Source organism: Carcharhinus amblyrhynchos, chromosome 6 (genome assembly GCF_965287045.1).
Source record: "Carcharhinus amblyrhynchos chromosome 6, sCarAmb.v2.hapA, whole genome shotgun sequence".
Lineage (NCBI taxonomy): Eukaryota > Metazoa > Chordata > Chondrichthyes > Carcharhiniformes > Carcharhinidae > Carcharhinus > Carcharhinus amblyrhynchos.
In genome coordinates, this window is record NC_137329.1 from 65,800,107 (window position 1) to 65,823,857 (window position 23,751).

The window sequence follows — 23,751 nt, forward strand, 5'->3', positions numbered from 1 at the left end:
GAATTGGGATAAGAAGGTCATTTTCAAGATGGCAACCTATAACCAGTGGAGTGCCACAGGGATCAGTGGTGGGGCCACAAAAATAGGTGGGAAGGCGAGTGGTGAGGATGACACAGTTTAGAGGGATATAGACAGGTTAGGTGAGTGGACCAAAACTTGGCAGATGGAATATAATGTGGGAAAATGTGAAGTTATGCACCTTGGTTGGAAGAATAAAGGAGCTGAATATTATGTAAATTGGGCAAGACCACAGAAAACTGCAGCGTAAAGGATTTGGGAGTTATAATACACGAATTACAAAAAGCTAGCATGCAGATAATAGGCAAGGCAAATGGAATATCAGCCTTTATTTCAAAGTGAATTGAATATAAAAATAAAGAAGTCTTGCTAAAACTATACCACGCACAAGTTAGACACACCTGTTCAGTTTTGGTCTCCTTATCTAAGATATACTGGCATTGGAGGCAGTCCAGAGAAGGTTCACTAGGTTGATCCTGGATATGGAGTGATTTCCTTATGAGGAGAGGTTAAGTAAGTAGGCCTTTACTCTCTGGAGTTTAGAAGAATGAGAGGTGACCTTATTGAGACATATTGGATTTTCAGGAGGCTTGGTGGGGTAGATGCTGGGGGGTTGTTTCCTCTTGTGGGAGAGTCTAGAGTTAGAGGGCATAGCCTTAGAGGCATCATTCAGAGGGTAGTGAATCTGCAGTAATTTTTACCACACAGATCCATAGAGGTTGGGTCATTAAATATGTTCAAGCTAAGTGGAAAGATATTTAATCAGTAAGGGAATGAAGGATCATGGAGATAAGGCAGGAAAATGGACTTGAGGATTATCACATCACATCAAATCAGTCATGATCTCATTGAATGGTAATGGTTCGAATGGCCTAGTTCTGCTTCTACATCTTGTGGCACCCCAGGATTCAGGACTGTAGCAAAACACCAGTGGGCAGGGGTCCCTAAGATTTAGGACCGTCATAAAACACCAGTAAGGAGGGGACGCCAGGATTTAGGACTATCCTGAAACACCAGTGAAGAGGGGGCCACAGGATTCAGGACTGTACTAAAACACCAGTGAGAAGAGGACCCACTAAGATTAGAATCATTAATTAGCTGCACAAATTTGAAGTGTTGCATTCAACATGACAATGAGAACAGCACAACCAAGGATCACATAGCTGAATGTCTCCATATACGTGTGAGCCAAGGACTTTGCTCAGCAAATCTGAGAGCATTGTAGGCAAATGAGTTATTCTTTGTTACACATTCTCGATACAATGATATTTGAGAAAGCCGGGTAATGTTAATGGTGTAATTGTGGCTTCAAGTACCTCCATAAAGAAGATTTCACCATTGGTGTCGGTTCCTGCATGCACAACAAATGTCTGCTTCTTGATATGGCGACTGCCGCAGGGTCTGATGTGGAGATCACGGCTTTCCTAGGAAGCAAACAACAGCCCATTAACTGAACTGCACCAACACATGGTTATATCTAAAGTATGGAATCTGCCACAGCCAAGGGGTCAACATGGGAACGGCAAGTCCAGAGGGAGTGTGTGATCAGGTTTGGGCACCCCAGCTCCATGTCAAGGAATTTTCTACACACTACAAAATGTCATTTTCATGACCAACACCTTAGCCAGATCTCTTGCATGGAGTCTGTCAGACTGAGTTCTCCCTGCACCTGACCTACTGAAATCCTCCCGTCATGAGTGAGACTGGAATCTTCCTGCTGGTTTACACGTCTCAAAGGGAAAGATGGAAACCTTTGACAGTGATGGGATGGAAATGCTTACCAGGTTCGGGAGACGGTCGAGCAGCTCGTTGACCTCCTGACTGTGTACCAGTCCGATATGCGATTTACCCATCAGCCTCCTCACCTTCTTGCGGATGTCATTTTTGTTGACCTATATGAGAATGTGACATCAGTTAACAGGCTGCAACTCTGCATCAACCCCAAAAAAGAACAGGGTTGCTGCTCTCACCTGATGTTCAAATCTTTCTCTAAAACTAACTTTCAATACAGAAATATCACAGCAACTTTCATTGATATAGCACCTTCAACGTAATAAAATGCGCCATGATGCCTCACAGGAGTTTTATAAAACAAAATATGACACTGAAACATACAAGAAATTAGTAAGTAGCTGATTAAAGTCTGGATTGATAAATTTTAAGGAGGAAAGCTAGTAGGCTGGAGAGGTGTAGGGAGAATATTCCAGAGTAGTATCTGGCCAACTGTCAGAATTTACAGCAATGTTGGAATGATTAAATTCAGAAATAAACAAGAGGCTAGAATCAGATGAACCTGGGGCAGCATGGTGGCACAGTGGTTAGCACTGCTGCCTCACAGCGCCAGGGACCCGGGTTCGATTCCCAGCTTGGGTCACTGGAGTCTGCTCATTTTCCCCGTGTCTGCATGTGTTTCCTCTGGGTGCTCCAGTTTCTTCCCACAGACCGAAAGATGTGCTGATTAGGTACATTGGCCAAGCTAAATTCTCCCTCAACGTACTCGAACAGGCGCTGGACAGTGATGACTAGGGGATTTTCACAGTAACTTCATTGCAGTGTTAATGTAAGCCTACTTGTGACTAATAAATAAAAATTTTAACTTTAAAAACTTTAAAGCAGATATCCCAGGTAATGGTGCTAGAGGACACTGCAGAGATTTAAAAACCCCCAAGGCTGAGAATTTTAAAAGCAATACTTTATCTGATCAGTGGCCGATATAGCTCAGAGAGTACAGAGGTAATAGGGAAAGAAGCTTGGTGCAAGTCAGTCAAAGCAGCACAACATAACGAACAAGAGTAGACCCATATGATCATGGCTGATCTTGGGCTTCAATCATATCGTAGAGTTCCTACAGAACAAAGGAGGCCATTCAGCCCATCCAGTCCGTGTCAACTCTCCAGAAAAACATCCCACCCAGACCCATCCATTGGCTCTGTTTAAATTTCCCATTGCCTCAGAAAAACAGCCAGCATAATCAAGGGCCCACACACCCTGGACATTCTCTCTTCCACCTTCTTCTGTTGAGAAAAAGATACAAAAATCTGAGGTCACATACCAACCAACTCAAGGACAGCTTCGTCCCAGCTGCCAGCAGACTTTTGAATGGACCTACCTTGCATTAAGGTGATCTTTCTCTACACCCTAACTATGGCTGTGTATGGGGTGTCAGGGAGGGGTAATACCTTTGGTGGGGGAACATGTCGAATCCTTTCAGGGTGGTTTGTCCATCTTTAGACCCCGCCTGGCACTCAACTGTCACCTGGTACTCCCCGTAGCTGTTTGCATGTGACAGCGGCCACACCCCGGGCAACGGCTTTGACAAGTCAACTGAACCAGGTGAGGGTAGCCAATGGGTCTCAACCCACGGTGAGATAGGGAGTTGCCTATCCCAGCATGTGAAGACAGAGACTGGCGGGCTGAGCGGACGAGACCGATGGAAGGTCCAACAGTCAAGAAGGTGGTCTCTGCAAGTGTTGTGGAATGCAAAGAGCAGGACAAGACACAGAAGACGTCCTGGTCATCCACTGTGCCTAGTCCCACCTCTAGCCGTCTTGACTCTTATCTTACCACTGGATCTAGATGGGAATTGAGAAGACAGAGTGAAGCTGATGCTGCACAACTCTCTCTCACTTTAATCCAAATTAAGCGCTAGTTTCGACACCATCATCATCAGTGTCTTGTTCAACCCTTGAAGTCTTGTGGCGATGGGTGAGTGACGAAGCAGCAGGTATGGATACACTGGGAGCTGTAGTCACAGACCTGCACGCAGGCAGCTCAGGTCTAATGGTCGTTTTCCTCTGACCAAAGCAGCAGTGGAACTCGGCGTCTATCTGGCAACTGAGCAGTCCTCTTCAGGAACGCACTGCTCACCTCCGTAGAACGAAGACCTGTGCAGCACACAACCTCATCACCAACACAACCTTCCGTCTCCGTACCCGTAACAGGACCTCCTGGATGCATCCCCGCTCTAAGCATTGGCATCTTATCGACTATGTCACTGTCAGGAGAAAAGACAGGCAGGATGTCAGAGTAACCAAGGCCATGTGTGGTGCTGACTGCTGGACAGATCACAGGCTCATTGTCTCCAAAATGAGGCTCCGCATCAGACCCAAGAGGCGACCACAAGGAAGCAAGGTTATGAAAAGAATCAATGCGGCCAAGCTAAAGAACCCCAGCATAGCTTCAGCACTGGCTGAAGACTTAGAAATCAAGCTTGCTGACCTGCACCTCGCAGGCAGCGCTGGGGACAACTGGGAACACTTCAGGGATGCTATCCATACATCTGCACTGAAGACGCTCGGGCCCTCCACCTGCAAGCAGCATGATTGGTTCGATGGGAATGACGAGGAGATACAGGCTCTACTTGTTGAAAAGCACCATCTTCATCGGGCCTGTCAGAACGACCCATCTTCAGCTGCCAAGAAAAATGCTTTTACCAATGCCCGCAGGACAGTCCAGAATAAACTGTGTAAAATGCAGGATGCCTGACTGAGCACCAAGGCAGATGAAATACAGGGATATGCTGACAGAAACGACTTTAAATGGTTCTATGAAGCCCTCAACACTCTCCACAGACCTCAATCTCTCGGGAGCTCCCTCCTTCTGAGTACAGATGGTACAACTCTCATTACAGAGAAGGCTCAGATCCTGCAGAGATGGGTTGAACACTTGAAGCCGTCCTCAACTGACCGTCATCTATTAACGATGAGGCAATAGACAGGATTCCCCAGGTTGATATCAACAGTGCCGTGGATGATCCACCAGTTGTAGCCAAAGTCAGGAAAGCTGTCAGCCAGCTATCCAGTGACAAAGCCCCAGGGGCAGATACCATACCCGCAGTGATCTATAAAGCTGTTGGTCCTGCACTTATCGAGAAGCTCACTGAGTTGTTTCAGTCCTTTTGGAAGCAAGGATCCATTCCTCAGGAACTTAAAGTTGCTTCCATTGTACACCTCTAGAAGAGGAAGGGCAATCGGCAAGTATGCGACAACCACTGAGGAATCTCGCGGCTCTCCATCAGAGGAAAAACCCTTGCAAGAGTCCTGCTAAATTGTCTGGTCACTCATCTGGAGCTGGGCCTGCTTCCAGAGTCACAGTGTGGCTTCCGCAACGGTCATGGGATTACTAACATAATTTTTGCTGCGTGCCAACTTCAGGAGAAGTGTCAGAAGCAGAATCGCGAGCTCTACACAACCTTTGTTGACCTCGCGAAAACCTTTGACACCGTAAGCCAACAAGGCCTGTGGAGGATCATGTCAAAGTTCAGCTGTCCCCCCCAGTTTCATTCAGATGGTACGCCAGTTCCATGATGGCCAGAGTACTGGATGGCGGGGAATCCTCTGAGGCATTCCCAGTCACCAATGGCGTCAAACAGGGCTGTGTGCTTGTACCCACGCTGTTCAGCATGATGTTTACTGCCATGCTGAATGATACCTTCCAGGACAGTGTTGCTGGAATCAGCCTCAAGTACAGATTGGATGGGAAGCTCTTCAACCTGAGGAGACTTCAAGCTATTACCAAAGTGAAAGACACTGTTCTGAGAGATTTCCTCTTTGCCGATGACTGTGTCCTGTATACTGGCTCACAGCCAGAGATGCAAGTTAGTGTGGACAAATTTTCCGTGGCTTGCAACAACTTTGGACTCACCATCAACATTAAAAAGACTGAAGTCATGCACCAGCCTGCTCCCCATGCACCGTACACAGAACCCATAATCACAATCAAAGGGCAGAAACTACAGGCAGTGGACCAGCTCACTTATCTTGGCAGCACCCTCTCTCAAGCAGTAACTATTGATACAGAAGTTAACTGCAGAATAGCAAAGGCAAGTTCTGCTTTCGGTAGATTGCACTCCACTGTATGGGAACGTCGCGGAATCAGCCCAGCAACAAAGCTGAAGGTCTACCGCGCCGCGGTACTCACTACCCTCCTTGTATGCATGTGAAACGGGGACTGTGTATCGAAGGCATGCAAGACAGCTCAATCATTTCCACATGACTTGCCTTCGCAGAATATTACGCATCCGATGGCAAGACAAAGTACCAGGTACTGAAGTTCTCTCTGGAGCAAGTCTGCCATCTGTTCACAAACTGCTGACGAGAACGCAGAAGCAGTGGGCAGGTCATGTCATCCATATGTCAGACAAGCGCATACCCAAGCAGCTCCTTGTTTGGGGAACTCTCTGCTGGAAGACGCTCACATGGAGGACAGAAGAAACATTTCAAAGATACACTCAAGGCCTCCCTGAAGTCGCTTGACATTGACACGATCACCTGGGAAATGTTGGCACAAAACCGCCCTACCTGGCGCTGCCTCATCCACAAAGGCTGTCAAGCTCATGAAACAAGGTGTATTGCTGAAGCACAACTTAAGCGTGAGCTGCGCAAGTCCAGAGCCACCAGCGCAACAACTACAGTGTCTACACAAGTCTGTCCAATATGTGCCAGGGCATTCTGTGCCCAAATTGGCCCAGATCAGTCATCTTCAGACACACCGCAACCAGCCTCAAAATGACTAATGGTGTTGAGGTCCTCATCGATGACGATGGACGAACAACAACAATGGCTGTAATATCACATTCTGCACTCTCTGCTTTCCTTCTCCATGAACAGTAAGCTTTGTCTGTATAGCGTGCAAGAAACAATAATTTTCACTTTATATTAATACATGTGACAATAATAAATCAAAGCAAATATCCCTAATTCCCTCCAAGTCCAAAGTTCTGTCTATCCCAACCTTAAATATATTAATTGATGAAGCATCCACAGTCTTCTAGAGTACAGAATTGAAAAGATTCACAACACTTCAAACTAATTTCTTCACATCTCAATGTCTGGCCCTTATTCTGAAACTGTGCTCCAGTGTTTTAGATTTCCTGACCAATGGAAATAATCTCTCTGCATCTACCCTATCAAACCCCTTCAAAATTGTAATAACAGAATGAAATCACATGTCATTCTGCTAAACTTCAGAGAATATAAACCCAATTTGCTCAGCCTATCATCGTAAAGGGTTGTTTTTCCAAACTGGAGGCCAGTGACCAGTGGTGTGCCTCATGGATCAGTGCTGGGTCCACTGTTATTTGAATTAAGGATTTAGATGGGAATTAAATAGGCATGGTTAGCAAGTTTGTAGATGACATAAAGATTGGTGGCACAGTGGACAATGAAGGTGGTTATCTAGGAATGCAATGGGATCTTGATCCCAGTGAGCTGATGAATGGCATATGGAGTTTAATTTCGATAAATGCGAGGTGATGCATTTTGGTAGACTGAACCAGAACAGAACTTAGTTAATGGTAGGACACTGGGGAGAGTTATAGAACAAAGAGATTTAGGGTACAGGTTCATAGTCCCTTGGAAGTAGTGTCACAGGTGGACAAGGTGGTGAAGAAGGCATTCGGCATCCTTGCTTTCATTGGTCTGAACATTCAATACAGAAGTTGGGACGTCCTGTTGAAGTTGTACAAGACATTGGTATGGCCACACTTGGAATACTATGTATAATTCTGGTCACCCTTTTATAGTAAGGGTATTACTAAACTAGAAAAAGTATAGAAAAGATTTACAAGGATGCTACCGGGACTTGATGGTTTGAGTCATAAGGAGGGGCTGGATAGACTGGGAATTTTTTTCCCTGAAGAGTGGAAGACTTAGGGGTGATCTTATAGAGGTCTATAAAACAATGAGATCAGCTAGGTAGTCAACATCTTTTCCTAAAAGTAGTTGAGTCTAAGACTGTAGGACATAGGTTTAAGGGGAGAGATACAAAAGGGTCCAGAGGGGCAATTTTTTCACACAGAGTGTGGTGAGTGTCTGGAACAAGCTGCCAGAGGTAGTAGTAGGGGCAGATATAATTCTGCCTTTTAAAAAGCATTGATGTGGAGTTGCTGGCGTTGAACTGGGGTAGGCCCAGTAAGTAGTCTCACAACACCAAGTTAAAGTCTAACAGGTTTGTTTGGTAGCACAAGCTTTTGGAATGTTGCCCCTTCATCAGGTCAGTGAAGAGTTTGGTTCACAAACAGGCCATATATAGACACAAACTCAATTACAAGCTAATGGTTGGAATGCAAGTCTTAACAGGTAATCAAATCTTTACAGCTGGGAATGGAATTAAAAAGTAGAACCGGAAAGGTGGTCATCTCTGGGCTACTGCCTGAACCGAGTGCAGACGGGCATAAGGTTGACAGGATTAAGGAGGTGAATGGGTGGCTCAGGGATTGGTGTGGGAGGAACGGGTTTGAATTTATGGGGCACTGGCACCAGTATTGGGGTAGGTGGGACCTGTTCGGGCGGGATGGGGTTGGTCTGAACCGTGCTGGGACCAGAGTGCTGGCGAATCGAGTAAAGAGGACTGTAGACAGGGCTTTAAACTAATTGCCGGGGGGGGGGGGGGGGGGGGGGGGGGGGGGAAAGGAGAGAGAGAGAGAGAGAGAGAGAGGGTGCGAGGGTAGGTGACGTTACGAGGTCTAAAGTTAAGGATAGGGTACAGGTAAGGGAAGAGGCCGAGGATGTCCCAATAATAGAGGGAGTAGGGGGCGTGAGTATGGTTGGTGGCGTTACGGCAAATAGGGTCCAGGTGAAGGCTGGGATGAAAGCGCTTTATCTGAATGCACGAAGCATTCGGAATAAAGTGGATGAGCTGGTGGCGCAGATCAGCACAAATGGATACGATCTGGTGGCCATTACAGAGACGTGGCTACAAGGTGACAGGGACTGGGAGCTGAATGTACAGGGCTATCAAGTGTTTAGGAAGGATAGGCAGGAGGGAAAAGCGGGGGGCGTAGCTCTGCTGATTAAGGATAGCATCAAGGTGGTAGCAAGGGATGATATTGGAGCCAAGGAGCAGAACGTGGAATCGTTGTGGGTGGAGATTAGGAACAGCAAAGGGAGGAAGACGCTGGTGGGTGTCGTCTATAGGCCCCCAAATAATGATCTGGAGGTGGGGCGGGCTGTTAACGCGCAAATAAGTGCGGCGTGCAGGAATGGGACGGCCGTAGTTATGGGGGATTTCAATCTGCATATTGATTGGTCGACCCATGTTGGACGCGGTGGCCTCGAGGAGGAGTTCTTGGAATGCTGCCGGGATAGTTTCCTGGAACAGTGCGTGTTGGAGCCGACGAGGGAGAGAGCTATCTTGGATCTCGTGCTATGTAATGAGGCGGGTAGAACTAGGGACCTTGCGGTGAAGGATCCTCTTGGGGAGAGTGATCATTGTATGGTGGAGTTTCTGGTGCAGATGGAGGAGGAGAAAGTGGGTTCCCAGACATGCGTACTTTGTTTGAATAAAGGGGAGTACAGTAGGATGAAAGAAGAATTGGCGAATGTTGACTGGGGGAGCGCGTTGGAGGTAGGGTCTGCTGAGGAGCAGTGGAGGATCTTTAAGGAGATCTTTCTTGGTGCTCAGCGGAAATTTATTCCGATGGTCAAAAAGGACAGTAGGAGGAGAGGTAATAAGCCGTGGATAACGAAGGAGGTGAAGGGAAGTGTTAAATTAAAAGCGGAGGAATTTAGAGTAGCTAAGAGTAGTGGGCGAGAAGAGGATTGGGAGAGGTTTAAGTGTCAACAAAGATTGACAAAGAAGTTGATAAAGAAGGGTAGGAGAAACTATGAAGCTGGGCTAGCGCTTAATATAAAAAAGGATAGCAAGAGTTTTTATAAATATATAAAAAGGAAGAGGCTGGCTAGGGTGAACGTTGGTCCTTTAGAGGATGAGAAAGGGCCTAGTGGTAGGGGATGGGGATATGGCTAAGGTATTGAATAACTTTTTTGTTTCTGTCTTCACGGAGGAGGACGTGAATAATTTGCCGGGTGTTAGTGATGGAAAGGTGGTAGGACTGGAGGGTCTTAATGACATTACTGTTACTAGAGAGGCAGTGCTCGACAGACTGGAGGGGCTGATTGTGGACAAGTCCCCAGGACCGGATGGAATGCATCCGAGGGTTCTGAAAGAAATGGCGGAGGTGATAGTGGATGCCTTGGTGGCTACTTTCCAGACGTCGCTGGATTCCGGGGAAGTGCCGGAGGATTGGAAAACGGCTAATGTTACGCCATTGTTTAAGAAGGGTGCCAGGCAAAAGGCGGGGAATTATAGGCCGGTTAGTTTAACGTCTGTGGTAGGTAAAATGTTAGAATCCGTCATTAAGGAGGAAATTGCGAGGCATCTTGAAGGGAATTGCTTGATAGAGCAGACGCAGCATGGTTTCATTAAAGGGAAGTCGTGTCTGACAAATTTACTGGAGTTCTATGAGGATGTGTCTAGGGCGGTGGATAGAGGAGAGCCAGTGGATGTGGTCTTTCTGGATTTTCAGAAGGCGTTTGACAAAGTACCTTACAAGAGGTTATTGCAGAAGGTCGAGGGACATGGAGTTGGGGGTAGGGTGTTAGCATGGATAGAGGATTGGTTGTCAAATAGGAGGCAGAGAGTGGGGGTCAACGGGTGCTGTTCGGATTGGCGGATGGTGACTAGTGGAGTGCCCCAGGGGTCGGTGCTGGGGCCTCAGCTTTTTACCATTTATATAGATGATCTGGAGGAGGGAACCGAGTGTAGGGTGTCGAAATTTGCTGATGACACCAAGATTGGGGGAACGGCAAATTGTGCGGAGGGTGTGGAGAGTCTGCAGAAGGATCTAGATAGGCTGGGCGAATAGGCCAGGAAACGGCAAATGGAATTTAATGTTGGCAAGTGTGAGGTGGTCCACTTTGGTAGGAATAATGGTAGGAAGGACTATCACTTACGTGGTGAAAAACTGCAGCAGGCGATGGTGCAGAGGGACCTCGGGGTCCTTGTGCATGAGTCGCAAAAACCCAGCTTGCAGGTGCAGCAGGTGGTCAGGAAGGCGAATGGGATGCTGGCCTTCATAGCGAGGGGGATTGAATATACAAGTAGGGAGGTCTTGCTGCGGCTGTATAGGGCATTGGTGAGGCCGCAGCTGGAGTACTGTGTGCAGTTTTGGGCGCCACACCTGTGCAAAGATATTTTGGCCTTGGAAGGAGTGCAGAGGAGGTTTACTAGGCTGATACCAGAGTTGAGGGGGTTGAGCTATGAGGAGAGGCTGAATAAACTAGGTTTGTACTCGTTAGAGTTTAGAAGAATGAGGGGAGATCTCATTGAGACGTATAAGATGATGAATGGGATGGATAGGATAGAGGTGGAGAGACTCTTCCCACTCAAAAAAGACGGTAGGACTAGGGGGCACAGCCTCAAGATAAAGGGGGGGCGGTTTAGAACAGAGTTGAGGAAGAACTTCTTCACTCAAAGGGTGGTGAATCTCTGGAATTCTCTGCCCGTTGAAGTGGTGGAGGCTGCCTCGCTAAATATTTTTAAGACGTGGGTTGATGGGTTTTTGATAAGAGAGGGGATTAAGGGTTATGGGGAGAGGGCGGGAAAGTGGAACTGAGCCACGACAGATCAGCCATGATCTTTTTGAATGGCGGGGCAGGCTCGAAGGGCTAGATGGCCTACTCCTGCTCCTATTTCTTATGTTCTTATGTACAGATGCAGACAATGTAGGTGGAGAGTGGGTTAAGTACAGGTTAAAGAGGTGTGAACAGTCTCCAGCCAGGACAGTTAGTGAGATTTTGCAAACCCAGCCAAGTCATAGGGTTACAGATAGTGTGACATGAACCCAAGATCCCAGTTGAGGCTGTCCTCACGTGCGCGGAACTTGACTATCAGTTCCTGTTCAGCGATTCTGCGTTGTCGTGTGTTGTGAGGGCTGCCTTGGAGAACGCTTACCCAAAGATCAAAGGCTGAATGCCCGAAACTGCTGAATGTTCCCCAATAGGAAGAGACCACTCCTGGTGATTGTTGAGCGGTGTCCATTCATCCATTGTTGTAGCGTCTGCATGGTCTCCCCAATGTACCATGCCTCAGGACATCCTTTCCTGCAGTCTATTAAGTAGACAATGTTGGCCACGATACAAGAGTATGTACTGTGTACCTGGTGGATGATGTTCTCATGTGAGATGATGGCATCCATGTCGATGATCCAGCACATCTTGCAAAGGTTGCTGTGGCAGAGTTGTGTGGTGTCGTAGTTCTCCTGAAGGCTGGGTAGTTTGCTGCATATAATGGTCTATTTGAGGGTGCGTTGTTGTTTGAAAGCAAGTAGTGGAGGTGTGGGTATGGCCTTGGCGAGATGTCCGTCTTCACCACACAGGACCTTCAACCGATGCTACACACTAGATACATTGATGACATCATCTTTCCTTGGACTCATGAACAAATCACTGAAACAACTGTATGATGACATCAATAAGTTCCATCCCACCATCAGACTCCCCATGGACTACTCTCCAAAATCTGTTGCATTCTTGGACACACACCAAGAACGGTCACCTTAGCACTTCACTGTAATGCAAGCCCACAGATAACCTCACGATGCTCCACTTCTCCAGCTTCCACCCTAAACGCGTTAAAAAAGCCAACCCTGTGGACAAGCCCTTTACATACACAGGATCTGCTCTGATGAGGAGAATTGCAACAGACATCTACAGACGCTGAAAGACACCCTCGTAAGAATAGGATCGACAGTTCCTACATGCTACAGTAAAAAAAACCACACAGACCTCCACAGCGGACAGAATACCCTTTGTCGTCCATTATTTGCCTGGAGCGGAGAAGATACATCATCTTCTCTGGAGCCTTCAACATGTCATTGGTGAAGAAGAACATCTTGCCAAGGCCATCCCTGCACCTTCACTACTAGCCTTCAACCTCAAACAGACCATTGTACGCAGCGAACTACCCAGCCTTCAGGAGAACTGTGATCATGACACCGCAAAACCCTGCCACAGCAACCGCTGCAAGAAGTGTTGGATCATCGACACAAGCGCCGTCATCTCACGTGAGAACACCACATACTAGGTGCATGGTACATATTCTTGTGATTTGGCTAATACTGTCAATCTGATACGCTTAAGAAAGGATGTCCCAAGGCATGGTACATTGGTGAGACCATGCAGACGCTATGACAACGGATGAATGGACACCGCTCAACAATCACCAGGCAGGAGTGCTCTCTTCCTGTCGGGGAACACTTCAGCAGTCACGGGCATTCAGCCACTTATCTTTGGGTAAGCGTTCTCCAACAGTGGCCTTCACGACACACAACACAGAATTGCTAAGCAGAAACTGTTAGCCAACTTCCACACACGAGGATGGCCTCAACTGGGATCTTGGGTTTACGTCACACTATCTGTAACCAGCACGACCTGCCTGGGTTTGCAAAATCTCACTAACTGTCCTGGCTGGAGACAATTCACACCTCTTTAACCTGTGCTTAACCCTTTCTCCACTTACATTATCTGCATTTGTAAAGACTTGATTACCCGTTAAGACTTGCATTCCAACCGTTATCTTATCAGTTGTGAACTGAACTCTTCACTCAACTGATGAAGGGGCAATGCTCCAAAAGCTCGTACTACCAAATAAACCTGTTGGACTTTAATTTGGTGTTGTTAAATCGCATTGAGACAGTTACATGGTGATATAGGGGCTAGAATAGGCCAATAAACACATAATCATAGGTTTAGGAATGCTAACACAATACTGACTTAAGAGTGAATGATCTCGGACGATGGGAATGCAAGCCACGGCTGTTGCTAAAGAAGACAACTCTGTTTGATTGGCAAGTGTTTTTCATTTTAAAACATATAGCTTGAATTTATGAAATGAATGAAGTCTGTTTTAGGAATTTTGTGAAAATTCAGTCAATGACAAAATACAGCAGCTTGGTGGGAGAGGTATTCAAGAAACAATAGTTCCACTGAAGAGCAGTTCTGTTATCAGCAGTCGTCGAGAACAAGATAGCTACCAATGCCAGCTTTATGAATAGGGTCATACAACTTTGAGTTGATAATGCAGGTGGCGAGTAGACACAAGGGATTTCTCAGGGTCAGACAAGAGTCACTTGGGTTCAATTTGATGGGCATCATCCTCCCATTTCATGTCCAGCATCTCATCTTACGAGACAACAACAGGGGGGTATTGTCCATAATTAAATAGCAAATGAAATCCCATTAGGCCAACACGTGCATTGTTATTGGCTGGAATCACAGGATGATTATTGACTAATTTGTTTGTTGGATTATATCTACTGGGAAGGTGGAAGAAATTATTTTGTAACTGTATAATTGTCCTTGCGAGTGTTTTGATTAGCAGAGTGATACCAGGCAGCCCACATCTCCAATATGGACTGCTGGGCTTCTTCATATCGTTCTTCCATTTGATCGTTTGGTAAATAAGGTCACATCTTAAAAATCAGTACACTGAATTTCAAAAGTCTTTGCATAGCTTAAGTTTGGCAATATATGGCCTCGAGAGAAAAACCCCCATCAACACATTGCTAAGATGTATATAGAGGATATGGGCCAAATGCGGGCAATTGAGACTAGCTTAATGATAAAAACTTGGTCGCATGGACAAGTTGGGCCAAAGGGCCCATTTTCATGCTGTAAACTTCTATGGCTCTACAGGACAACCCCCAGATCAGGGATCAATTTAGTGAAACTTCACAATGCCACGCCAATGCAAGTACATCTTTATTACATAAGGAGACCAAAACATGGTTGGCCCCACATTCATGGAGGGTAGAATGTGAAAAACAGTCAGGAGTTACAATGGTCAAGAGGGGGAAGGCTGTATGAAGGATGGTTTCATTCAGATTAGCTGAGATGGAGTGAAGTTAGGCAATGTCATTGAGATGGAAATAGGCAGACTCTGAGAACAGAAGCTCATCTCATGGCAACATCTTACCCAGGTTGTGAATAAACTGGCTTAGTTCAGATTGTTGCCAAGTGTTGGAGGGAGTCAGTAGCCAGGAAACATAGATGTAATATCTCCAAGTAATAAATACAATATCTCCAAATTTGCAAATGATAGAAAGCTGGGTAGGAGGATGAACTGTGAGGAGGATGCAGAGATGCTCCAGTGTGATTCGGACAGGCTGAATGAGTAGGCAAATGCATGCAAATGCAGTATAATGTGGATAAATGTGAGGTTATCCACTTTGATAGCAAAAACAGGAAGGCAGGTTATTGTCTGAATGGTTATAAATTAAGCGAGGGAAATGTGCAACAAGGCCTCGATGATCTTGTACACCAATCATTGAAGTAAGCATGCAGATGCAGAAGGTGGTAAAGATGACAAATTGACTAGGTCTACACTTCCTGTTGCCTCGGAAAAGCAGCCAGCATAATCAAGGTCCCCCACCCACACCCCGGACATACTCAGATCAGAACATTTTTTCGGCTCCATACACTGTAAAATCCCAATCAGTCATAAATTGCAACAATAAAAAGCACCACAGCCAGGTCTACCCGTTCTTCCTCACTGTTTCTTAATGAAAACTTGTATCGGCGAGGCCTCGATTTCCCATCCCTGCCACAGGACACTTGGGCAGCAAAAGCAGCAGCATTCGCTGCTGTACCCCAGTTCGAGCCGCTCTCTCCCCAGCGCCTGCAGCAGCTCCTCCTGCTCATTCCATCAGGAAAAAGATACAAAACTTTGGGGTCAGGCAGCAATCGCTTTCCTGCTGCCATCAAACTTCTTAACTTTTCAAACTTTTTAACCTTATATAAACATGATCTTTCTCTACACCCTGGTTATGACTGTAACACTACATTCTGCACCCTCTACTTTCCTGCTCCCCTATGTACTCTATGAACAGTATGCTTTCTCTGTCTAGCATGCATGAAACAATACTTTTTACTGTACATCAATACGTGACAATAATAAATCAAATCAAAAGCTAAGTTGGCCTTCATAATGGGAGGATTTGAGCACAGGAGCAGGGATATTTTCCTGCTCCTGTGAGGCCATACCTGGAATACTGTCAGTTTTAGTCTCCTTCTCTGAGAAAGGATGTTCTTTCTATAGAAGGAGTAGAAAGAAGACTGATTCTTGGGATAGCAGAACTGGCGTACGAGGAGAGATTGAGTTGATTAGGATTAGGCGAGGGGGACAGAGGTGGCGGCGAAGGAGATGGCAGCGAAGGTGAGGGAGGGAGGTAGAGGCGGTGGTGAGGGGAGGAATGAGGGAGGAGGTGGTGGAGGGGAGGGAGGAGGTGGTGGAGGGGAGGGAGGAGGTGGTGGAGGGGAGGGAGGAGGTGGTGGAGGGGAGGGAGGAGGTGGTGGTGGAGGGGAGGGAGGAGGTGGTGGAGGGGAGGAGGAGGTGGTGGAGGGGAGGGAGGAGGTGGTGGAGGGGAGGGAGAAGGTGGTGGAGGGGAAGGTGGTGGAGGGGAGGGAGGAGGTGGTAGTGGGGAGGGAGGTAATGTGGTTTTCAGTCAGCAAACTTATATGAGGCAGTTGGATGATGTTGTCAAAGACCAGCTTGTAGCTGAGAAACAAGCAGGAGACAGCATTGATGTTTCAGGGATAGCACAGAGCAGGAAGAGCAGCTATTGCAAATTGCTGGCCACAACTAGATACGTTGTGGAGATACCAGCTTTAGACTGGAGTGAATCATCTGATGAAGGAACAGTGCTCCAAAAGCTCGTGATTCCAAATAAACCTGTTGAATTTTAACCTGGTAATGTGAGACTTCTTACTACACAACTAGATTGAGAAGAGTCCCAGACAGCAGGTGGACAATGGAGAGGCATTAGAGCAGGATACAGTGATCAACTGGCTCAAAGACCACAGACAAACAGATGGGGAAGGAAGAAGAGGAAGAATTGATCTTTGCCATAGTCATGTTGGTCATTTGATAAGAGCGCATTCTGTGCTTTGGCAGGATTGGAACTTGATTAGATGGATTCAAATAGAGTTCCAGGAAAGATTGGCATGGATTAGGAGATGACAACACATTCAATGATTTTCCCAGGAAAGAGAAGTTGAAGATGGGGTGGTATTTTGCCAAGACAAAGGGGTCAGGATGAGCAGAAGGTGATGATAGCAGAATGAAGAAGCGACAACAGTCAGTGAGAGGACCATTAACCATATCAGCAAACATGGGTGCCAGGTAGGAAAGTTGAGTTTTAGTGAGATTGGATTGATGAAAGAGAAGTTGAATCTCCTCAATAACATAAAATATCAAGAGCCAAGACAGAACTACTCCTGTTCTGGACAGGGCAGAGAGCGCTTTACTCTGTATCTAACCCAATGCTGTATGTGTCCTGGGAATGTTTGATGCGGACAGTGTACAGAGAGATTTACTCTGTATCTAACTCATGTTGTACCTGTCTTGGAAGTTGTTATGGGGACAGCATAGAGAGAGTTTTACTGTGAATCTTACTTTGTGCTGTCACTGACCCACTGAACAACTAAGAAGTCTGACAACACCAGGTTTAAGTCCAACCGATTTATTTGATAGTAAACTCACAAGCTTTCCAGGTTAACCTCTTCGTCAGGTGAATGGAGTGTTCTGGCCAGAGCTTGTGAGTTTACTATCAAATAAATCAGTTGGACTTTAACCTGGTGTTGTCAGATTTCTGACTGTGTTTACCCCAGTCCAACGCCAGCATCTCCACACCATTGAACAACCGCAGGACAGTGTAGAGTGTCACTAATTTTAGATCCAATCATTCTGTCCACCCCAGTGTCTGGAGCTCACCTTGACCATCAGCATATAGACAATCATATTGTAGAGTAATGTAGACAGCAATCGGTCTTCATCGTCTTCCAACCGTTTCGGTCGTGCTCCCCCAGCGACTCATACCTGCAGAAAGGAAGTCAGACATGTTCACAGAGGAGGCTTGCACCCTCACTGAACTGCAGTGACATACATCCCTTTACTGCAGAGTGAAAGACATGCTGTACCTGTCAATCATTTCTTGTGGCCCCTGGTCCATGCCCATTCCTTCTCTCTCCAGCATCACTGCATCCAGGTAAGTATCCTCCCAGAACTGGATTTGGTCCCACAGCACCGAGCGTTCCTTACCTGCCAAGGAAGTAGTGGGTGAGACACTTATGTCAGTACATACCACATCCATTCAACCAGAATCACCAGTCACATGACAACACATAGCACTGGCAAGCAGTATTGCTGATAAGCCAGAGCTTGGGCAGTGTGATCTGGGCTGGATCAGCACATGGCACCATCAGTGAGGGTTTGGCATAATGCCCTATAATCCTACTGAATGACCAACGGCAGGAATAAACAGAAATCAACAAACTACAGCAGGTTGGAGGAGGATCAGAGTACCAGCAAATATACAGTGAAGAGGGGGCCGAGTGATTGATACCCCATACAGAGAAGGTCGAGTGATTGTTACCTATACAGAGGGATATCTTATATGGGTATTGATACACATTAGGCCATAAGACTTAGGAGCAAAATTGGGCTATTTGGACCATCAAGTCTGCTCCGCCTTCAATCACTACTGATGTTTTCTCATCTCCATTCTCCGGCTTTTTCCCCATAACCCTTGATCCCCTTATTAATCTAGAACCTATGTATCTCTATCTTAAAGACACTCAATTGACCTGGTCTCCACAGTCTTCTGTGGTAAAGAGTTCTAGTTTTCCCTACAGATGGAAACATCCTCTCCACCCATTACAAAAGGGGCAGACCGATTGATACTCTGTACAGAGGGGGCCGAGTGATCGACACCTCGTACATGGAGGGCAAAGTGATTGATACTCGGTGGGTAGCAGTTCAGTGTTTACCAGTGCATGTTGCTGATCAGCGTGGAGGTGAACTGGGGCTGAGAAAATCAGACAGGGAATGTGAATTATGGAATGTGAAACATTCAGGCAACTATAATTCACATTCCAAGCTCAAACATTCCACATTGACACATGGCACAGTGAGGGGGTGGGGGGGGGGGGTACAATCTGCGAGCCACATTGTGAGCAGCATGAACACATCTCCAGGGCTTACAGACAACTCCTATTGGAAATAATCCCTCCACAAACACTGGACACAGCGACTGGCCAGAGGATAGGCACTCAAGGGACAGAGCACCCCACTATCCAACGAGCAGTGCTAAAGTGACATCAGGTCAGAGAGAGCGACTGACAGAGGAGGGTGGGGGAGAAGGTGGGGATGTTGGGAGGGAGGTTGGGAGGGGGGCTTGGGAGGGGGGGAAGGGGACTTGGAACAAGAACAACACAGCACGGGAAACAGGCCCTTCAGCCAGCGAGCCTGCGCCGCCATTTTAACAATGTGCTTTTCCTCCTCCACCCTTGACCTGTGTCTATGCTTATGGTGCCCCCATTGGAAGCCAGATTAAGGGGAGAATAATTTAGGGACAATTTGTTACCCCAATCAGCCTAAGGGCACATCTTTGGGGTGTGGAGAAACCGGAGCACCTGGAGGAAACCCACGCAACCACAGGGAGAATGCGCAAACTCCCACAGACACTGGCCCAAATCCATGTATCTGCACAGCTGGCAATGATAGTCACTGAGCTGCTGTGGTGCCCATCTGCTGGTCCAATTTAAGCATACACAAATGACGCGAAGTACTAGGCCACTCTCAAAACATCCAAGAGCAGCCCACGTGCTCTTGGAGGGAGGAAAGGGGTGTGATTTGGGGCTTGGAAGTGGGGGGGGGGGGGGGGGGGGGGGAAGGGGCTTGGAGGCGGGGAAGGGGGCTTGGATGGGGGGAAGGACCTGAGAGCGGGGGGAGAAGCTGGGAGGGGGGGGAAAGGCGGCCGGGAGCAGGGGAAGGCGGGGGAGGGGAGGGAGGATGGGAGAGGGGAGGGCTGGAGGTGGGAGTGTGGGAGACTGGAGGTAGAAGGGGGGGAGGAGGGGGGGGAGGAAGGGGGGGAGGAAGGGGGGGGAGGAAGGGGGGGGAGGAAGGGGGGGGAGGAAGGGGGGGAGGAAGGGGAGGGGAGGAAGGGGAGGGAGGGAGGATGGGAGAGGGGAGGGCTGGAGGTGGGAGTGTGGGAGACTGGAGGTAGAAGGGGGGGGAGGAAGGGGGGGAGGAAGGGGGGGGAGGAAGGGGGGGAGGAAGGGGGGGGAGGGAGAGGGAGGAAAGGGGAGGGGAGGGAGAAGGGGAGGAAGGGAGGAAGGGGAGGGAGGGAGGGGAGGGAGGGGAGAGGGAGGGACGTTGGGGGGATGGAGGGGAGGGTGCGGGGAGGGGAGGGTGCGGGGAGGGGAGGGTGCGGGGAGGGGAGGGTGCGGGGGGGGAGGGTGCGGGGAGGGGAGGGTGCGGGGAGGGGAGGGTGCTGGGAGGGGAGGGTGCGGGGAGGGGAGGGTGCGGGGAGGGGAGGGTGCGGGGAGGGGGAGGGTGCGGGGAGGGTGCGGGGAGGGGGAGGGGAGGGGAGGGTGCGGGGAGGGGGAGGGTGGGTGCGGGGAGGGGAGGGTGGGTGCGGGGAGGGGAGGGTGGGTGCGGGGAGGGGAGGGTGGGTGCGGGGAGGGGGAGGGTGCGGGGAGGGGAGGGTGCGGGGAGGGGAGGGGAGGGGAGGGTGCGGGGAGGGGGAGGGGAGGGGAGGGTGCGGGGAGGGGAGGGTGGGTGCGGGGAGGGGAGGGTGGGGTGCGGGGAGGGGAGGGTGGGTGCGGGGAGGGGAGGGTGGGTGCGGGGGGGGGGTGGGTGCGGGGAGGGGAGGGTGGGTGCGGGGAGGGGAGGGTGGGTGCGGGGAGGGGAGGGTGGGTGCGGGGAGGGGAGGGTGGGTGCGGGGAGGGGAGGGTGGGTGCGGGGGAGGGGAGGGTGGGTGCGGGGAGGGGAGGGTGGGTGCGGGGAGGGGAGGGTGGGTGCGGGGAGGGGGAGGGTGGGTGCGGGGAGGGGAGGGTGGGTGCGGGGAGGGAGGGTGGGTGCGGGGAGGGGAGGGTGGGTGCGGGGAGGGGAGGGTGGGTGCGGGGAGGGGAGGGTGGGTGCGGGGAGGGGAGGGTGGGTGCGGGGAGGGGAGGGTGGGTGCGGGGAGGGGAGGGTGGGTGCGGGGAGGGGAGGGTGGGTGCGGGGAGGGGAGGGTGGGTGCGGGGAGGGGAGGGTGGGTGCGGGGAGGGGAGGGTGGGTGCGGGGGAGGGAGGGTGGGTGCGGGGAGGGAGGGTACGAGAAGGGAGGGAGGGAGGGTGGGTACGAGGAGGGTGGGTGGGTACGAGGAGGGTGGGTGGGTACGAGGAAGGAGGGAGGGAGGGAGGGTGGGTGGGTACGAGGAGGGTGGGTGGGTACGAGGAGGGAGGGAGGGAGGGAGGGTGGGTACGAGGAGGGAGGAGAAGGGGAGGGAGGGGGGATGGGGGGTGGGGAGGTGGAGGAGGGGAATGGGGAAGGAGGGGGTGGGCGAGGGCAGGGGGGAGGTCGAGGGCAGGGGGGAGGGCGAGGGCGAGGGCGAGGGCAAGGGCGAGGGCGAGGGCAAGGGGGAGGGCGAGGGCAAGGGGGAGGGCGAGGGCAAGGGGGAGGGCGAGGGCAAGGGGGAGGGCGAGGGCAAGGGGGAGGGCGAGGGCAAGGGGGAGGGCGAGGGCAAGGGGGAGGGCGAGGGCAAGGGGGAGGGCGAGGGCAAGGGGGAGGGCGAGGGCAAGGGGGAGGGCGAGGTCGAGGGCAAGGGGGAGGGCAAGGGGGAGGGCAAGGGGGAGGGCAAGGGGGAGGGCAAGGGGGAGGGCAAGGGGGAGGGCAAGGGGGAGGGCAAGGGGGAGGGCAAGGGGAGGGAAGGGGGAGGGCAAGGGGGAGGGCAAGGGGGAGGGCAAGGGGCGGGGGAGGGCAAGGGGGAGGGCAAGGGGGAGGGCAAGGGGGAGGGCAAGGGGGAGGGCAAGGGGGAGGGCAAGGGGGAGGGCAAGGGGGAGGGCAAGGGGGAGGGCAAGGGGGAGGGCAAGGGGGAGGGCGAGGGCAGGGAGGAGGAGGAGGTTGCGGGCGGGGGGAGGGCGAGGGGTGGGGTGGGGGAGGTCGAGGGGTGGGGTGGGGGAGGTCGAGGGCAGGGGGGAGGTCGAGGGCAGGGGGGAGGTCGAGGGCAGGGGGGAGGTCGAGGGCAGGGGGGAGGTCGAGGGCAGGGGGGAGGTCGAGGGCAGGGGGGAGGTCGAGGGCAGGGGGGAGGTCGAGGGCAGGGGGGAGGTCGAGGGCAGGGGGGAGGTCGAGGGGCAGGGGGGAGGTCGAGGGCAGGGGGGAGGTCGAGGGCAGGGGGAGGTCGAGGGCAGGGGGGAGGTCGAGGGCAGGGGGGAGGTCGAGGGCAGGGGGGAGGTCGAGGGCAGGGGGGAGGTCGAGGGCAGGGGGGAGGTCGAGGGCAGGGGGAGGTCGAGGGCAGGGGGAGGTCGAGGGCAGGGGGAGGTCGAGGGCAGGGGGGAGGTCGAGGGCAGGGGGGAGGTCGAGGGCAGGGGGAGGTCGAGGGCAGGGGGGAGGTCGAGGGCAGGGGGGAGGTCGAGGGCAGGGGGGAGGTCGAGGGCAGGGGGAGGTCGAGGGCAGGGGGGAGGGGAACAGAGAGTGGAGGGAGGGCTGAGGGAGAGGGCAGGTGGCCAGAGCGTGCTCATGGCCAGAAGAGGTGGGCAGCGGGGAGATTGGAGGCGGGAGAGGGAGGGATGTTGGAGGGGGCAGAGGTTGGAATGGGGGAGGGGGTCTGGAGGAGGTGGGGCAGGGCGGTCGGAGGCGGGGCAGGGCGGTCGGGCGGCGGTCGGAGGCGGGGCAGGGCGGTCGGAGGCGGGGCAGGGCGGTCGGAGGCGGGGCAGGGCGGTCGGAGGCGGGGCAGGGCGGTCGGAGGCGGGGCAGGGCGGTCGGAGGCGGGGCAGGGCGGTCGGAGGCGGGCCAGGGCGGTCGGAGGCGGGCCAGGGCGGTCGGAGGCGGGCCAGGGCGGTCGGAGGCGGGCCAGGGCGGTCGGAGGCGGGCCAGGGCGGTCGGAGGCGGGCCAGGGCGGTCGGAGGCGGGCCAGGGCGGTCGGAGGCGGGCCAGGGCGGTCGGAGGCGGGCCAGGGCGGTCGGAGGCGGGCCAGGGCGGTCGGAGGCGGGCCAGGGCGGTCGGAGGCGGGCCAGGGCGGTCGGAGGCGGGCCAGGGCGGTCGGAGGCGGGCCAGGGCGGTCGGAGGCGGGCCAGGGCGGTCGGAGGCGGGCCAGGGCGGTCGGAGGCGGGCCAGGGCGGTCGGAGGCGGGCCAGGGCGGTCGGAGGCGGGCCAGGGCGGTCGGAGGCGGGCCAGGGCGGTCGGAGGCGGGCCAGGGCGGTCGGAGGCGGGCCAGGGCGGTCGGAGGCGGGCCAGGGCGGTCGGAGGCGGGCCAGGGCGGTCGGAGGCGGGCCAGGGCGGTCGGAGGCGGGCCAGGGCGGTCGGAGGCGGGCCAGGGCGGTCGGAGGCGGGCCAGGGCGGTCGGAGGCGGGCCAGGGCGGTCGGAGGCGGGCCAGGGCGGTCGGAGGCGGGCCAGGGCGGTCGGAGGCGGGCCAGGGCGGTCGGAGGCGGGCCAGGGCGGTCGGAGGCGGGCCAGGGCGGTCGGAGGCGGGCCAGGGCGGTCGGAGGCGGGCCAGGGCGGTCGGAGGCGGGCCAGGGCGGTCGGAGGCGGGCCAGGGCGGTCGGAGGCGGGCCAGGGCGGTCGGAGGCGGGCCAGGGCGGTCGGAGGCGGGCCAGGGCGGTCGGAGGCGGGCCAGGGCGGTCGGAGGCGGGCCAGGGCGGTCGGAGGCGGGCCAGGGCGGTCGGAGGCGGGCCAGGGCGGTCGGAGGCGGGCCAGGGCGGTCGGAGGCGGGCCAGGGCGGTCGGAGGCGGGCCAGGGCGGTCGGAGGCGGGCCAGGGCGGTCGGAGGCGGGCCAGGGCGGTCGGAGGCGGGCCAGGGCGGTCGGAGGCGGGCCAGGGCGGGTCGGAGGCGGGCCAGGGCGGTCGGAGGCGGGCCAGGGGTCGGAGGGGGCCAGGGGGTCGGAGGCGGGCCCAGGGCGGTCGGAGGCGGGCCAG

At 52.5% G+C, this 23,751-nt stretch overlaps 1 protein-coding gene across 1 annotated transcript in view; it reads right to left on the bottom strand.

Annotated features, from left to right (window-relative positions):
* madd (MAP-kinase activating death domain) overlaps positions 1-23,751 on the bottom strand; it is a 241,808-nt gene that overhangs the window by 62,036 nt on the left and 156,021 nt on the right. The window contains 5 exon segments of the mRNA XM_080190554.1: positions 1,335-1,442; positions 1,800-1,910; positions 17,569-17,648; positions 17,651-17,673; positions 17,775-17,895. Of these exon segments, the coding sequence (XP_080046680.1) occupies positions 1,335-1,442; positions 1,800-1,910; positions 17,569-17,648; positions 17,651-17,673; positions 17,775-17,895 (443 nt within the window).